Source organism: Nelusetta ayraudi, unplaced genomic scaffold (assembly GCF_046127955.1).
Source record: "Nelusetta ayraudi isolate G7.1 ecotype Tasmania unplaced genomic scaffold, CSIRO-AGI_Nayr_v1 ptg000015l, whole genome shotgun sequence".
NCBI classification, from domain to species: Eukaryota; Metazoa; Chordata; class Actinopteri; order Tetraodontiformes; family Monacanthidae; genus Nelusetta; species Nelusetta ayraudi.
In genome coordinates, this window is record NW_027466065.1 from 3,536,192 (window position 1) to 3,554,347 (window position 18,156).

Sequence of the window (18,156 nt, forward strand, 5' to 3'; positions counted from 1 at the left end):
CCTGGCGGCGGCGGCGGCTGCTGCTGCTGCTGCCGCCGCCGCCGCATCGGCTCCCCGCTGCCACACTCTGTCAGTGAGATTCCTCCCCGCTTGCTTCGCTGGAGATTGATGCGCCGCTGATGCGCAGAGGAGCAGAGGTGGGCGTGAAGGAGAGACTGCACGGAAGCTTTAAAAAAAAAAAAGGGGGGGGGGGGAAGGAGCGCCACAGAGTAATGATGCTTCGGAGAGAGAGGTTAAGTGCACTTTGTGCAGTACTTTTCTCACAGTAGGGGGGGGGGGGCGACGCCAAGCATTTGAACCGCGCGATTGGCCCCTTGTTGTGGCGAGAAAGCAGCAAAGAACCTTTGACGGCTGGAGCTCCGAGCTTCTTCTCCGCCGAAAAAGACTTTTTACACATCCGGGCAGATTTGTTTCAGTTTTAAAACGTGATCAGCGGAGACTCGGCCAGCCGTCGCTCACGACCCTCGCCGCTGCCCACCGCCACCGCCTCACCTGAAGGTGCCGCTCTCCTGGACCTGCCACATCTGGACGCCTTTGAAGGGCCCCTGGGTGCCCACCGTCACGTTGACGTTGCTCTTCCTGTAGGAGTTGAGGCACTGGCCGGGGGACGGACCCTCGGGTCCCACCGCCCCGCAGGTGTGGAAAGTCCACATCTTGGTCGCACCTGAAGGAGGAGAGGAAAGAAAGAAAGAAAGAAAGGAAAAAAACGAAACGCAGAAGAAGTCAAGACGGAGTCACGCTCAGTTGCACCACCACATGATCAAATCAAACAGGCACTCAGACACCTGGACTTATTCAGTGTTTATTGCAATGAGCCATCATTTTCATTATCCATCCATTAATCATTAATGATTAGTCGTTGATTTTCTTCAATTTAAAAAAAAAAAAAAAAAAAAAAAGATTATTTGAAAAGGTCACAATAAGAGCTAAGATGGGAAAAAAGACTGGGAAACAACTAATCCTTCTTTCCCTAACAAGCTGACACACAAAAAAGTAAAATAATGTATAAAAGATATCTATACGGGTGTGATTCTGTTTTTAACCCGGCACTGATGGCGCCACTGTAAAATACTGACGCAGGCCTGTGATATCAGAGGTCGCGGTGGAACGCTGCCCGCAGCTTTAATTATATTTGGGATTTTGACAGGGGAACATGATGTCACAGGAGGGGGGGGGGGTTCCAGGATTCCATTATCCTGCATCAGCGGGGGAAAGTGCCGCCAGGATCACAGGTGACAAACATTTCTCCTCATTTTCCCACCTAATCCCACGCGTCGCTGCTAATTGGAGTCCTTTTCACTGTAATTAGCGGGAGATTAGTCTTGTCAGATGGACGCGGACGGACTTAGCGCCGCGGTGGTAAATCCTGATTTAAGGCTTGAGAGCACAGCGGCAGCGGGGGGGGAGTGAACCGACTCGCTCGCTCGCTCGCTCGCACTCTGAGGATGCTCATCATCGATTTTTTTTTTTTTCTCCTCCTCTCCCACTACTCTACTCCCCCACCAACCTCCCGCACCCTCCCCGCTTTTAGTGAAGCGTGGAGACAAAATCTGACGGCGGCCCAAGTCAAAGTCGTTCCCGCGGAAGAGCAGCTGGCGCTCGGCGCTCCGTCGGCCTGTGAAGACCTGCAGATGGAGGCCCGGACGGCAGATGCGGCAAATGGATTCAACGGCGGCCGCCTCTGTGAGGAGCACGGCCGGGCCGCCCCGCTGCGTCACGATGGAGCTCGGCGGGGACTCCTCGAATTCAATCACATATCAAAAAAAAACCCAAAAAACTGCTGCAGATGGTGGTTGTTTTCCGTCGTGGCTTGTTCTTGAAGAAAAGAGTAATGATTTGAAAGAATTATCTAAAGATGGAAAACAACTTCTAATGGAAGTGATTCGGTTTCACTCACTTTACACTTAGGGAAAAAAAATGATAAGGGAAGAAGCTTTTAAAAAACGTGGGAGGTGGTTGGACTCTCTGGTTGAAGGATTCTCTTTGGTCCAAAAAACAATCCAGATTGGAGCTTTTTCAGATGGCTCTTTAAATCTGTGCAGCCAAATCAGCAATAAAAGCGACAATATTGAGAAAATGTCTTTTTGTTTGTGTGTTTTTTTTTTTTTTTTTAAAGGAAGACCACCTTCTGTCTGGCGCCCATCCAGCAGGAGCAAATTGATCCCGCAAGCGTTTCCCCATTGTTTTTCAGCAGCCAACAAGGTAGCGAAAAAAAAAGAAAAAAAAAAGCGAAGACTGCTGGACGCAAATCCAGCAGAAAAGCCACCGAAGCCAAACGGCCTCGATGCGAGAACCCTGCCGGGTTCGATGAGTTTCTCCGAGGACGGTAATGGCTTAATGCCGGGGTGAGGGAGATGCAATCAGGTTAGCGCTTGTTTCCCGTGAATGAGATTCTTCTGATGACGGCGCCACCACTGGTGGCAAAAAGAAAAAGAAAAAGCGCGGCTCCTGCCTCAGCCTGCTCCCTCTACCCCCGGGGGAGCTATTTTGTTTTACACTTCAACTCAGCTCATCGATCTCGCTGGTCCGTCAATATGAGCGAGTTCTGCTGCAAACACACACACACACACACACACACACAGCTGTGTAATGAGCCAATCGTTGAGAAGCACTTGGCAGAACAAGCAAAAAAAAAATAGAAATTGAGAAGTGGCCACGTGGACGACGGCCTCCTCTCCCACCATCACACACACACACACACACACACGAGCCCCCATTCCGAACGCTGCCCCCGGTGGTGCCACCTCATCACTACAAAAAGTCTGCGTCCGTCTCATTCATCACAAGAGAAACGAGGCAGAGACGGAGAAGCGGCCGTCGTTTTTCACTTGTCCAAAGAACTCCAGAAAACATATCGTGAATCAATTACAGTCCCAGGGCCGGCACAGGCTGGGGCACTCAGTGAAAAATCGGCAGAACTTTCCACACTTGGAAACGGAAGAGGAAGTAAAGTGCGCCCGCAGCCAGACAGCAGTCGAGGGAAAAAGCTCTCAGTGTCTTCTGTTCTTTGCTCCTCTAATGAGGACGTGTTGCCCGAATCTGATCAAACTGCAGCGTCCGTGCTGACGCAGACATCGTTGACACGCTAGCAGTTGAGTAGCGTTTCCTGTTTGGGTGGACATGGCTCCGCCTCTTTGTCGCCGCAAAATGACTCCGACCGTTCCGATCTATTAAAAGCGGCTTCCTGCTACAGCCACTGCCAGACCTGCCCCACGTCTTTGTCTTTCAAAGTGCCTTCGCTGCTCTTGTCATATTCAATCCCGCTCCAAAAAAAAAAAAAAAGGATCATATTGGAGCTTTTCAAGGCGCATCTGCGAGAAGAAATTGCTGGTGATCCGGCTGCTGTGCAAGATTAATGAGGGACATGGAAGGGAAACTTGTACAACAGGCCTCACATTGAGAGAACCTTATCTCTTATACAACTAAGACCCCAGTGCTTTTTTTTTATTTTTTATTCCGGTTTGCATGTTCCAGCACAAGTTCGGCGTTCAGAGTAAAAAAAACAAAACAAAACCCTTGAGATGAACACAATCGGAAGCAGGCAAGTTGAGCTCCTCTTCCCCGATCATCTCCTCACAATGCAGCGCCGCCTCTCGCCCACTTAGCATGTGCACTGAGCAGCGTCCTCCTTATCCGCTGACAGCCGCCCTCCTCGGACCGCCCATTAAAAAGATGGATCAAGCCTGGCACATGGCGAGCAACTCCGAATGCTAAATACAAAAGAGCTGGAGTCAAAGAGCGCCCGAGTCCAATTAATTACAAAAGCCAATTCTGCGCCGGCGCTGCTCGTTATCGGCCTCATATCAGTCCTGGTGACTAATGTCCCCGCCCCCCCTCCCGCCACTTTGCCTCCAAAACACAAAGAAAGCACAGCTAGCTTAGCTTAGCTCAGCTGCACGTCTCAACTCTGCGGCTAATTTAGCCGGCGTAGACGGATTTGAAAAAACGTTTCCTCTGCTGCCCGCATTAAGAGGAAGAAGATCTGTCACTCTGTCTCTGAGCACTTTTTATCCTCTGCACCACAGAACTCGTCTTTTTTGTTGTCGCATGTTGCTGCGGGCCAAACGCCTTCATCTTCTTCTTCTCCAGGGGAGCTAATGCCCCACACTGCTACAGCTTCCTTTTTTTTTTTTTTTCCCCCCGTTTTCCTGCAAATGAGGCGTACACATGATGTCATTATGAAGTGCGGCGGCGGCGAAAACTTGGTTTATGGTCTTCAGAGGAGCGACATTAGTCTTTAACACGCCCACGCACGAATGGCGGGGGAGGGTGGGATCGAGGGAAGACGGGGGAATAAATCCCAAGCTCATCTTCTAGTTAGCGCCCCCCCCCCCCTTCTCTATCTTCATCACCCAGCCCGACTTTTTTCAATGCAACTGATGAGTCAGCAGCGAGAGGCAGCGGTGAGAAAATGAGGGCTGACGGAACAGCGGAGTGTCAGCGGGTGTGTGTGTGTGTGTGTGTGTGTGTGTGTGTGTGTGTGTGTGTGTGTGTGTGTGTGTGTGTGTGGGAGGGGGGGGGGGGGGCAGACGTGGGATGGAGGTGAAGTGGGATTGAACGGGATGGGATCAGTCTCGGACATGACAGGTAGTTTAAAAGTGCTTTAAATAGCGGTGATGGTTGACAAATAGGGCGGGAGAAGAAAAGGGAGCTCGGCCTTGGGAGAGAGTGAGAGAGAGAGAGAGAGAGAGAGAGATGAAGAGGTGATGGGAGAGGAGAGACGGGATACGCCGACGGAGGCGAGGTTAATCACGGAGCGTGTCAGGGGAAGAGCGGCGGCGGCGCCGGAGTGACGGAACTACCGAGCCAGAACCCTCATCAGGGTTCACGCCGTCAACGCAGCAGCATCAGCACCGGACGGGCGAGAAGAAGAGGAGGAGGAGGGGGGGTGGGGGTGGGGGGTGGTATGAGAGCTGGGAGGTGGGGAGACGCTGGGAGAATGCTAACTGCTGCCGGCTGCCTTTGGGATGACCGAGGCACAGCTGCAACTCCGACTTCTTCCCACCGCTTTGAGTTCGTCTCCACCACGGTGAGAAAAAAAGAAAAGCAGTTCGGAGGCGGCAAGAGCGGCGTCTTATTGGTCGCCAGACTTCAGAGCGGTAACTGGGGTCGGCAATGGAACTGGCCCGGTGGCCCCCCTGTTTTACTTTCTAGTGATTTTCTTTTGGCTCGGCGGACTGGGAAATAGAGGCAGGAAAACCTAAATGACAAAAAAGTTAGCAAACTTTTACTGGCAACCTTAACATTTTGAAGGCTTTGTGCATCAGTTCAACTCTGCCGTTCATCCACACCGTGTTTTCCCGAGCCATCTTCCTGTCCATTCTCAGTTAGGCTCATGTTGTTAGCGAGCTACTGCTTCTTTAAATGCGGAGCGTGCTTCAGGCGTTTTTCTTCTTCTTCTTCTTCTTCTTCTTCTTCTTCTCCTCCTCCCCCTCCGCCTTCTGGGAGTACACTTACGGCACCACACCAGGCCGGGCATAGGTACTACATCGTCTTCAGTCTGGCCAGCGATCTTCAAACATCCCTTATTGTCGACCTCTGGGAAACCTGCCGAACGCGGCGGCGGCGGGAAACCCCGACACCGGGATGTTTGCGTAAAAGACACACAGCTTGTTGCAGGAAGATTTATTCCAGACGGACCAGTGACCCGAGTCAAGGCCGAATCCATTAGCTTCATCTAATCATATCTGTTGGCCAGAAGCCAGAGGCCAGAAACGTCTGATCTTCATCCCTTCTGACCTGAGAGGGGCACACACACACACACACACACACACACACACACACACACACACACACACACACACACACACACACACACACACACACACACACACACACACACACACACAGCTCTGATCTCAGAGCCCGTCACAGACATCCAGTCTGACAAGTGGCTGCCGGATAAACATCCTCAGATTAGCATGTCAGGACCTGCGATGACTATTAGAGCGTGCCTTTGTCTGCTGTTTAGCATGGCGGCGGACGCTAATGCGGGCCGGGAGGCACCTCGGACCATGACCGGCCAGCCGGGGAAGGCTGCGAGTGCTTTCTTTTTCTTTCCTTTTTTTTTTTTTTTTAACTCTTCATGCAACTACCAGCGTTCTGGTTTCCTACAACTTCCCAGTTTCTCTTGGGTTTTGTTTTTTTATTTTGAAAATATGGTAGAATAGTCCTTAATGTCTCTGGGCTTTCTTAGCACACGGTCTAATCCCTTAGATTCGGACGCAGCGGCACGCTCTGTGGTGCCGCACCAGTAGGGGGCGACGTTTAGTTTTCGCCGCCCTGCGACGACCGACCGCAGGGTTTTCATTTTTTATCGTTGGAGGCTAAAAGCAGAGAAAGTTGCAAGGTCCGGTAGGGGGTTCCAATCTCAGGCCTGTTTGAACAAACAAAGCAAAAGCCCCCAAAGACGACAAACACACAAACAAGGCACACGCACAACAGATTCTTGCAGTTTATGACTGCAAGAAACTGTTCAAAAGGCGCTAGCATTCCTTCAGGATGACCACCCGCCTGTGCAGGATGAGCGACTGCGGACTCGCCTGCACTTCTATACAGGAGACTCACCGTGATCGGGGCCGCTGATGGGGAACGAGGGCGTGGTCTCGCGGATGTTGGGCCTGGGCGTCAGGGCGGTGACCGCCGGCTGGAACTCTGCGACGGCTGAAACGGGGGGAAAAAAACAAAACACGCAATTAAAGTGAAAAGTACGTGTTGGCCAGCAGCCGCAGGAGCAGAAGCAGGCACGCTGGAACCCCGCAACCACCAGCAGGGGTCACTCTTTCATTGGCGCCGCCGAGGCAGCGGGATTCATTACAGGCGGCTCCTCTAAATCTCTGTTTTGTTGCTGCAGCTCATTCAGCGGCGGCGCTGGTGGCGCTTCACAAGCTCACCGCCACCTTGATGTCTCTCGCCCTCTCTCTCTCTCTCAAACTCCCAAACAGAATTTGAAATATTCCAGGCAAACGACCCAGGCTGATTGGATTTTAGAGCTCCCGACTGGAGAAAAACATTTTTTATTTTTAGGAGGAATGGAAATGTTTGAAGTTGGTGGGACTGTATTAATAACTTCCAGCAGGGCAGTCGGACGCCCCTGCCGCTCTCGCTGGGTTTTCCAGGGGCCGAACGGCTGAGCGGCGGCTCGCTGCAGCCGCGTGACAGATCGTCCCGCAGGCCCGTCGCCGCTCCTGATGAGTGACTGCCGAGGGCCTCGCAATCAGCGCCGCAGCCGAACGTGAGCGAGCGCCTTTTTCAGAATTTAATCCGGGAGCCGACAACAGCGCGACGACATCGGGGGCCAGCAGGGAGCCTTCAGGTCTTTGCTCTTCTTCCAATGAAGAGATGTTGCGCAGCTCTGCCCCAAAAACTGACGCAGCCTGTTTTTCAGCAGTTAACCCCCCCCCCCCACTCCCTCTGTCTCCTCTGAATAAATGCCGACTGGTCCGGTCATGTGCCAAAACCAGCGAAAAGGACCAAGGCAATTTTGAATCATCTAGAATTCCGACGTGACGTCCCAGCGACAGCTTGGTTTCAGTCACATTGTTGTGATGACGAGCAAATTCAAATGGAGGTCAGGAAATAGAAATGAGAGTGAGTCAATGGAGGAAACCGGTGAGGAGAATCCGTATTATGCATGGTTCAGAGCCGGTTTTCAAAAACCCAGTTAGCTCGCCAACACACCTCTGATGAAGCGGTTGTTGCAGACACAGATTAGCATTAATTAATATTAGCAGACTCCGCCCCTCCCGACCAACTGCAGACGTAGAGTTGAAATCCACTTTTTACAGTGAGTTTTTTTTTTTTTTTACACTTCTCACCTTCGTGAACAACAACCACCTTCGGAACTAAGAAAAACATTTTCTCCCTTGGTTTGTAGCGACTGGAGCAACCATAAACCACGCAGGACATTGGCTTTTTTCTACATGACACATCCTCAGCAACTAAGCTACTTTTCACTTCCTGTCCCCTGAGCCGCGTGACATCACGCAACAACAACCTGTTCTCCTGCCTTGTGCCTGCACGGTGAGTACCTTTGTTTGATTGGAGAAATCCAACACTTATCGGTGGTCTGCGAGATCCAATCCTCATCCTGCTTCTCCTCTTCCTCATTCTTCTCCCTCTCCTCCTCCTCCTCACCTGCCTGGCTGCTGCCTCGAGCGAGTGAGCGGCAGGCGCCGCGGCACCTTGTTGGCTTTTCGGCTCGGAAAAAAAAAAATCGGAATTGCGGCGCATGTCGACCCCGACGCGGCGCTCCACTCTATCAGCGGCGACAAAGAGCCATCTGTGTGTGTTTTCACTTAACACTTGCAGCGCGCCGCCGCTCCCTGTAAGTGCTCCCGCTACTCCGGGCGTGCAAACACTGTTCGAAATTAAACAACGTGGGAATGACCCGCATATTAACTCTGCACACAGCGTCTGCTCTGCATATAGAACGGCCTGTTTCCGGGGCTGCTCGCGTTCCTTTCAAGTCCCGCCACCGCCGCTGCCGCCGCCGCGGTTTGTTCGCACGGCGTCTGCCAATTATTCTTCGCAAAGTTGCCGCTGCGGCCGCCTCTGCCGCCGCCAGCGGCAGCAGCAGCAGCAGCAGTGAAGGATGATTTAAAGGTTTCCTGACGGCGTTTCCACCCTCACTGGCTTCGCTCCGCCAAAGCTACAAATACTCCTGGATTTAAGAGGTTGCAGCCTCAGATAACGATGACAACAGCACCGGCGGCGCGGCGAGGAGCAGGTGGTGACGCTGCGAATACCAAGCGGAATATCCGATCTGCGTGGCGCCTAATTGTGACGAGCGACGGCCGGGCAGCTGGAAGCGCAATCGCGCCCGCTTTGCCTCGCCGTCGCTCAGAAGGCGTTTTGAGGGGGGGGGGGAGCGAAAACGAGACGTTTCATCTTCATCCGTCTCGTCAGTCCGGCGGCAGGGTGAGGACGGGACCCCCTCCCCTGCCCTCCCCTCCCCTTTCAGGTCGGAGACTCACCATTTTTGACAATGTGGCGCGGGGGGAGGAGCTCCCTCGACGCTGCGCCATCCCACCACAACAAATTAACGGCGTGTTTGAGTCGCAGCCTTTGGGGAGGAATTTGCATTCCGCGGCTGGCGGTGGCGACGGGAACGCAGAGCGAGGCGGCTAATCCTGCTCTTTTCTGCTACACATCTCCAAGCCATGACAACAAATGAATGCCGGCGGGGGCTTTGTGGTGGAGGTGGTGGCGGTGGCGGTGGTGGAGGAGGGGAGGGGGATAAAAAAAAAAAAAAAAAAAAAAAAGAATCAATAGCTTATCCACTATCCCTGTAATCTTCAAATAAATATCTTCGCCTACATCTGGGCTCCTCGGTGGCTCGGCTACAAACGGGGCTTCTGTGCAGATTTTAATGGATCCCAGACCGACCGGGCGCACGAGATTCCGAACACGTAACGCATTTCCTGCGTCCCGCACAACAAGTTGGAGCGACTGCTTTCTCCGCCGTCTCCGGGAGAGGAAAGAAAAAAAAAAGATATATATATATATATAAAAAAAAGTTGCTAATAAGGCCAGGGGGTTTCGCATTATTATTCCGAGCATGAGATAAGACACTACAGCGGGGCGTCGGAACAGACAGCGCCGCAGCATTTGTATGCTGCTGCAACGGGGGAGGGGTGGGGGTGGCGGAGGGACTCAGCAGGTCTGCGGCAGAGCAGCGTGAACTAGAGGGCAGGGCGACAGCCAGCCAGCTTGTCAGTGTTCATTAGCCGGCCGCCGTAAGCAGGCCGCGAGAGGCCGGTCACATGGAGAGGGTGGGCGGGCGGCGCAACTCCAGTCAAGGCGGAATATCTTGACTTTCCTGCGGCTCCCCGGGAACAAAAACTACCCACTATGTATTTATATATATATGTTGAGAGAGCGGCGACGCTAGCGGCCCTGGTGGAAAACGGGGATCAGATCGGAGCGTTAGCATGCGCGGTTCCTGTATGTGGAAGCGAGTCGTCAATAGGAAGCCATCCATGCTTGAATCGGCGCTTGCAGCAGCCAGCAGGGGGCGACTCTGCCTACTGACTCCAGGTTGGGGCAGCAGGAACCCCTGGACCTGCACAGTCCGGCCGCACCGGGGTCTATTTTCAACCCTTCGGCGTCTCCATCCAACCGTTGCAAAGGTCGAATCCCACTTGGGGGGAAAAATACGAAAGGAAAAAAAAAACTCATTTATCTGCTTTTTTGACAGGCGTTTCTTTTTGTTAACAAACACGACTGCTGGCTGCCTTTGCCGGAACTGCTTTGTCATAACTATGTTCATCAGCGATAAAAATGTTTCCATCTCCAGACCTGCATTAGAAAAGAGCCAGACACTTTAAATAGGAGAACCAGCGTATGTGAACCAATCACGTCACACTCCAGGGGGTCAAATCCTATTACGGCGGAGGCAGCCGGCGGCGTGCTGGAGTTAATACACAGCCGCGACCGAGAGATTCTCCCCAGAAGAAAAAAAAAGTTTGGATTTCTTTAGCTTTTAGTGCAGAAATATCAAATCATTTCCATCCAAATCAATTTTATTTTTTTGGGGGGGGGGGTGGGGGGGTGGTGGTGCTCTTGAATCTTTCACAGAGTGCTGATGATTCCACTCACTTGTGATGTCGAGGACCGGCCACAAAAGGGGAAAGAAGAAAAGAAGCACCATCGGGGTTGATGATGGGAAGCGCGATTGATGCAGCGTGTTGGGGAGGGGAGGAGTGGGGGGGGGGGATAAAATGACGCTGCATTGCAAAGCACCTGGTCATAAAATAATTCAGCAAAGCTGCTGGATAAAATGAGAAAAAGGTGCGGCCGGCGGGAACCCAGCACCTGAAGGTCAACAGATGCACAGCCGAGCACCGGGACTTTGCTAAACTATTCATCACACCGACAGCGAAGTGTGCAGGAAAAAAAAAACTGAAAAAAATAAAAAAAATAAAATAAACGACCGCGCACGGCTGAATCGCTGCCTAACGTGTTTGCGGCATGTCTCCCCGCCACGTCACATTAGCGGGTCGGTGGCGGTGGCGGCCAGGCCAGGCGTCTATACGCTCTCGCCCATCACTCTCTCGGAAACGCTCTTCAGCATCGACTGCGAGCCCAGTGTGAATAATCGCCGCTGGAGCGTCGCCGTGTCAAGCGAGCGGCGGGCAGATAACAGATTTCCTGCTGTCTGGGTGAAGAACTTTGCTGCGCCCGGAGACCAGAGATGACCCTCGAGAGGAGGTTTAGCAGGAGGGAAGGGGAGCAGGGGGGGGGGAACAACAGCAACAGCCCAAACACGACGGCTGCGCAAATAAATAATGTCCTGGCAAGCAGAGAGACGCCCGGCCAATCAGGACGCTGGCTTTTGGACAAACAGCGATGGCTGCTGATGCTCCTCCGTAACGCAAAGTTTGCGGCAGCTGCTTGGTTTTTGCCACGGCTGCAGCAGGTTTGAGATTATCTTCATAATGGGGGGTCGTGAGGATGGTCTTGGTCGGCTTGGTCCGGTCCAACAGCTCTGCAGCACCACAGTGGGTGGAGTCCAGGTGGCTAACACGACAACCAAGTGCAGGCCCTCAGCTCATAACCTTTAATTCTGTCCGTACATCCGCCTGTCTGTCTGTCTGTCTGTCTGTCTGTCTGTCGCCGTACCTGTGTTGTCATTTAATTTTTTGTTCTTTGAATCTCGATAAACCGACTCAATTACAGGGGCAACATTTGCAGGCGGGTGATGTAAGGTCTGACCTTTACCAGGCGGCCACGCGCCTTCTGAACATAAGCCCGGATCAATCGGGGCGGCTACGAATGGAGAGTTCAAACGGTCCTGACATTTCAATGGTGCTTAAAGAGACTGAGCACAATGCATAAAATATAGAAAATGTGATATGGTTCTTCAGAGTCTCGTATTTTCCTCGACATTTGCTGATAACCTGCCGATAGGCTGACGATACCCAACAGTAGCTGCAAACCCAGGGCTAAAAATGTTTATTTAATTTATTCATTTTTTAGCTTTATAGTGTAACAGGACCATTAAAAGCCAACAGCATCACATTTATCTCTGCTATTCTTACTGCTACAATATCTGCTTTGAACCATCGCATGGTGCGAAATCTCGCAGAAGTTTCGCTGAGATTCGCTCTGATTGTTTGTTGTGTTTTTACATTTGTTACTTACAGCGGTATCTCCCTTCGTTTGACCCCCCCCGACCAAATTTGGGTTTTTAATCATGACACAACACGAACAAAATCATCCGAGCCCCACAAAGACAGCTGTCGAGGAAACGATCCAGGGGGATTAACGTTGTTGCCAATGTGATTCCTTACCACTAGATGGCACTAAAGCGCAACACGCTAGGCCTTTGGGGCAAAACATTAAGAGACCTTTAAAGGTGCTGTGTGTAAAATGTGGCTTGATTTGGGATTTTAATATTGGTTAAAGCTTATCACACTGTCAATAAATACAATAATATAAGTGTATACTCGCAGTACAATTCAAGTATTTGGTTGTCATATATACAGGATCCCAGTTAGCTGCCATCTTGTGCCACAATTTTTTAAGGAAGCCTGGTATTTAAATCAAAACTAGCATTTTAATTGATCACTCATCAAATCCCCTTCGCGGCCACTCCATCTGGCCATGGAGCTGAAAGATCCCAGCTAGGTGCGACAGGCCCGGCCGGTACTCACACGTCAGGAAGCAGTCCATGCTGAAAGAGACGTTGTCCAGGGAGACGGCTGAGGCGGCGCCAGGTCCATCTTCAGCGCTGAACTGCAGCCAGAACCTGCGGAGGGACAGATTCTGCTTTAGCCGACTCGCAGGCCGAGTGCGGCGCCGAGAGAGACGGCGGTCTGACAGAAGCTTGCACAAGGAAGAATTTATCCTCATTCTCTACAAAAGTCCCACAGAGGTTCTCATCTGGAGAGTAACTCAGTCTCTCTCTCTCGGCCCTTCACTCTCTCCTGCAGATCAACAACAGCAACAACGACTTTGATAAGATACGTTTTGATTTGTTGGTTTTTGCAAATGCAAAACTTGTGTAGAGGAGAAATTATTTATGCGTAAATGGTGAAGAAGAAGCAAAGAAGAAAATGACAAATGGAAATTTTAAAAGCCCCACGCTGTGGAAAAAAAAATGCCCTGCACCATTTTCCAACAACACACTCTACTCAGAAATGAGAGTGGACCCCTTGTGATGTCACAAACTTGTATCTCTCCCAGTTAAGTGTGGGCCGTGGAGGGAGACACGAGGGCCAGGAAACCTTTTCCAAAACAGCTACAGTGCGCTAACCTTAAGCTAATACTGAGTAGGAACAGAATTAGCCGCTACTTTTCCGAGCTATGTAGCGCTGGCTTCACTTTGCTGACTCACCGGGCAGCAAAAAGCAAATACCAGTTACTCAGAGTAAATGTGCTTAACATCCGGCCCGAACCGTCCTATCAGGGGCTACGAGCAAAATCCTCCTGCAGCGGCCGCATTCACTCACTGCTAGCGATTCTCTGCACCGCGGCCTCATCGTAACCTGCAGACGGACCAACTTCCCGGCTCTCCGGGCGCCATCAGTCATTCAGCGCAGGTCCGCACAGCCTGTCTGTCTGTCTGTCACCTTTAATATTTAATGTCGAGGCCATGCCTAAACTTGACGGCAGTCATATTGTATCTCCGTGTCCGACCGTCAGCCTGCAGGCCGCCGGGCGGCGGCGGTGGCGGCGACACTCGGGTAACCCCGCCTCCAGCCCCGACTCGCTCGCTTACTCCGCACTGCCGCCCGTGTTTCGGATTCTGTTTAAGCTCCGCAAAAGGTCAGCGCGGAGAGAGTGGCAGGTTCACCTCGTGGTTACGAACATGACATTCTAATTAAGAGCGCCGGCACGGCTGACTACATAACCCAGGAATCAAAAATTAATCACTCTCGGGGGAGCGGGATTATCCAAGCTTGAATGGCAAAGAAAGCCCCAGTCTCGCAAACAGATGAACTGTCTTATCTGCCCCCCCCCCCCCACCCACGCACGACCACCACCACGTCGTACGCTCGCCCCTTCCCTCCACTTTTTATTCCTTTTGTATTTCTCTCTCTCCCTGTCTTTCTGACTGCAACAAAAAAATTGAGGCCAGAGCTAATTGGAAGGCAATCGTGGTGGGCAGAGCCTCGTCTATTGATCCCTGCTCTGCTTATCACAGACGAGAGGCGAAGAGGAGGAGGAAGGAGGGAGAAGAAGAAGAAGAAGAAGATGAAGATATTCAGCGCAGCTGTACACATGGAAGGTCCGCGGCACGAGAGCAAGAGTCCCTCTGGGATTCATTAGTTTCGCGGAGCTGAGAGAGGAAGTCTCTCAGAGAAATGGAATGTAAATGTTGGGGAATCTGCATTTGTGGAGAAGAGAAGAAGGAAGAGGAGGAGGAGGAGGAGGAGAGGAGGAGGAGGAGGGAGGAGGAGGGAGGAGGAGGAGGAGGCGCTCGCCGGTCGGCCGGCTGGCTCGCTCTGGTCGAGCTCAGGCGAGCCGCTCTGACGAGCTGCGAAGGTGCGGCAGCGGGCGCTCGTCGTACCAGTCCTCCTGCCAGTAGATGGGCACCGACACGGCTCTCCAGTCCCGCTTGGATCGGGGCTCCTCGGCTGAACTCCACAGTCTGCGCTGCTCCCCGGGGCCCGTGCTGTTCTGCATGATCCACAGTGACAGCGACCCCTTGTGGGAGCCTCCAGAACAGAGGCGGAATCGCAGCTACGGGTGACAGACGAAAAGACACACAGACACACAGACAGACAGACAGACACACGATGGAGAAAGAAAACACAAAAACGACAGGTTGGTAAGTGGTGCCAGTGAACAAGTAAAATCCAAACAAAACAAACAAAGCAAACGGGCAACGCGGCCGCTCGACCGTCCAACAAAATGTTCCTGGGGTGAAAGTAAACGAGGCACGCGCGCGATCCATCAAGAACGACACGTGTTAAAAATCGCATTTAGATCAATCAGAAGCTGCCATCTGTTCTTTCCTAATGATTCAGAGATTAATGGAATTCAACCAGGTTGGTAATTTGGGTTATTTTGCCACCAGCACAAGCTCCAGTGCGCCTCAGCCCAGATCAATCTCACTTTCTGCTTTATTCCAGAAGGGGGCTACTGCAGTAGCTGTGCACCTGCTGGAAAGAAAACAACGCAACAACACAACAACGCAACAACGCATCGCAGTAAAGCCAGCTCCAGCTCAATACATCACATATATAGGTGTCTAAAAACTGCCTTCCAGGCCGTTTGATTGGAGCGCTCGCTGGCGTCAGGAGGTGGGGAGGGAAGAAGAATTGCGGCGAGGAGGGACGGCGCTCCAGTCAGGCGCGGCGCTCATCAACAGCGGGTCCTTATCGGCAGCGGAGCCACGCGGTTTAAACATCAAGATTACGGCGGCGGCACACCGCACACTGGGCGCCACATGAAAGCGAACGTGGTCTGTGGCTAATACCCACAACTAATATCCTTGGCGCAGCTGTCAGGGAGCGGGACGGGGCCGAATTGGACAGCGCCAGTCGGCTGTAGACAGAGGGATTTGGGGTGTTAATCTGGAATCGCGGGCTAATCTTTGGCGGCGCGCCCAGACACTGGTAGGTGACGTCTCGCCGCCGGTGCGAGGACGCCCGCCGTCCGCACGTTCACACCTGAGCGCCTTGCAGCTCTTTAGTATTCTGCCCGTGCCGCCGCCGCTGCCGCTGCTGCTGCTGCTGCTGCTGCTTCACCTTTTCTTGCAAATATTCCCCTGCGCTACTTCCAGCTACCTTCGCTCCGCCTCCGCTGTTATCCCGAATTCTGACCTCTCAGATTTCCTGCCCCACCTCTAACCGTCCCCACACGGCGGCGGCGGCGAGGCCGACGAGTTCTGACCACTCGCCAGGATTAAAAATAGCGGGCATAACTCCCGATGATGGATGCGACGGCGCCAATCAAGACTTCAAGTACACAGGCGACCCCGGAGACGCCGTCGTCTGAATAATGCATGACTTTTAATATTTTCAGCCATTCGTCAGCACCTTTGGCGTGTGAGTGACAAGGTCGACCTCGAGCGTTTGTCGGGACCTCTCGCTGTGAATGCAGATGGCAACGCTGGAAACTCTCCCACTGTTGTGCGACTCGTTCACCCTTTCGACATTTCCTGGATCGATTCCAACGCCGAAAAATCCAGCACTGACCGACGCTGCGACTGTACTATTATGACACTAGAAACTGAGCTGTTTACCAGCGCCGGACCCTAAACACTGATTGGCTAAACACGACCACAGCAGAGACGTGCAAATTCACCACAAGAGATTGTAAGCGACGCTGGAATTGAGCAGATTGCATTTAAATTTCTCTGATGCGAAATCAAATACGTTACGCGTTTCCAAGCAGGCTGGGCCCTTACCGCGCACGAGGAGTTTCTGACGGGTGGGGGGAAGAGCGGGCTCCTCAGAACAGCCGAGCTCCGCTGACCTTTGGAATGTCCTCCCTCCACGGTGAACGTTCCGCCTTTTAGAGAAACAAGGAGGAAAAAGTCACACGGGGACCAAGAATTCATGACATTTAAATTGAACAAAGCCTCAAACAACTCGGAGGGGTTTTTCAAATATAATTGCATGGAGTGAACACGCTGATTATTTCAACACTCTGCTGCCAGTCCTCTGGCGCTCATCTGAACTCATCAGTCTGAATGTTTGACAGGAGGGAGTTCTTTGGGGGGGAAACAACGGAGGCAGAGCTGTTAAAGAACACTGCGTTGCTTATCTGCTGTGTTAGTAAAAGCAGCATCAATCAGGGAGAAATATATATATATATATATATAAATAAAGCAGGATAACAGTCCTCCATTCAAAGGTTCCCCAGACTTTCTCTGAGATTGAAACGGCAGAAGAAGAACCTGACTCAGCAAAGTGAGACAAAGTCGGGTCGAGGCACCGGCGGTTGAACGGCAGATGTCAGATTCAGAGCTGAGACGCACTTTGGGTTTTGGCTTTTGTGCTACGACGAGAGACAAGGACGACGTGCCAGTCTCCCGGCGCGCCCCGAGAATTTTAGTGCGAATTCTGCTCGCCGACAAACTGCTGAAGTCAAACATTCAAAGTCATTAGAGGGAAGTCACTCAACCACCACCGCCGCCTGCAAATAATCTGCGCAATCATTTAAAAGTTCCCATGGTGAGATCTTTATTTCTAATTCCTGGATTTCAGGAGACGGCACAATTAGTCCTCTGTTGACATGCTTCTCTCAAAACAGATGTCTTCTGCTACCTGATGGGGAGCAGCTCTGCCTGGTCACCTTCCCCGGCGTCTGCGCCCTCCTCCAGGAGAGACCTCGGCCCGAGATCGGCTTCCAGCCGCACTCGCCGTCTTCGAAAGAGCAGTAACTGCCGTTGAGAAACTGGCCTGAAGGGAGACAGAAGAGGTAGAAGACGTCAGGGTCCGAGGAGGAGCGACACACATTAACGGATGATTTGACTCTAATGGGGTCGATCTGGGTGTGAAATTTAAGTCCCAACAATGGCTCAAGTGGTAGTTTAGCTCTACGTCATTGTCCATTCCCGTCTCCCAAGCATGATGAAATTGTTCAATTCACATGTTAATGTGAGGATTTTTCGCATTTGTTCCTAACACAATGCTTAATAATTTAGGAGCCTGGTTCTTTTCAGCTGAGGCTGCAGCATCATTACGGGGAAAAAAGGGGAACAGAAATATTCAGCATAAAGGCCACCGTTTACATCCATTAAAAACTGAAACAAACAAATGCAGATGTGAATGATGTGAGAGGGGAGGACGAAATCTGAAGAGCAGCAACACTGCAGTGAAGGAGTACACACTAGTTTCCTCTGCTGTTTCTGCAAAAACTAGATAACCACACACAACTCAGAACCAATTAAAGACTTGGAGCAAAAACAAAACGGCTAGAATACGAAATGTAATTATTTTGTATATTATTTTTGCGTACTTGCACGACAAAAGTGTCACTGCTATGAAATACACACAAACAGAAGCGCATAGCAATACTGTGAAAAATATTTAACCACTCAATGTTACCAAGAGCAGATTTTCTGAATGGGTATTTTTCCCCCTCTACCCCAAACGTTTTACGCATCAACGCTGCCTCCTGGCAAATAACAGAGCAGCAGGTATTCCTGGAGTCACGTCAGGTAAAGGGGGGGGGGGGGGGGGGGAAACAACAACAACA

The 18,156-nt window shown here is 51.8% G+C and overlaps 1 protein-coding gene across 1 annotated transcript in view; it reads right to left on the bottom strand.

The window, feature by feature from the left end:
- Positions 1-18,156, bottom strand: part of alk (ALK receptor tyrosine kinase) — a 135,524-nt gene that overhangs the window by 22,837 nt on the left and 94,531 nt on the right. Inside the window, exons 5-10 of the mRNA XM_076023544.1 lie at positions 17,223-17,357; positions 16,361-16,464; positions 14,516-14,688; positions 12,657-12,751; positions 6,568-6,663; positions 493-664 (exon numbers count right to left, since the gene is read on the bottom strand). Coding sequence (XP_075879659.1) covers positions 493-664; positions 6,568-6,663; positions 12,657-12,751; positions 14,516-14,688; positions 16,361-16,464; positions 17,223-17,357 — 775 coding nt within the window. The remainder of the gene's footprint in view (positions 1-492; positions 665-6,567; positions 6,664-12,656; positions 12,752-14,515; positions 14,689-16,360; positions 16,465-17,222; positions 17,358-18,156) is intronic.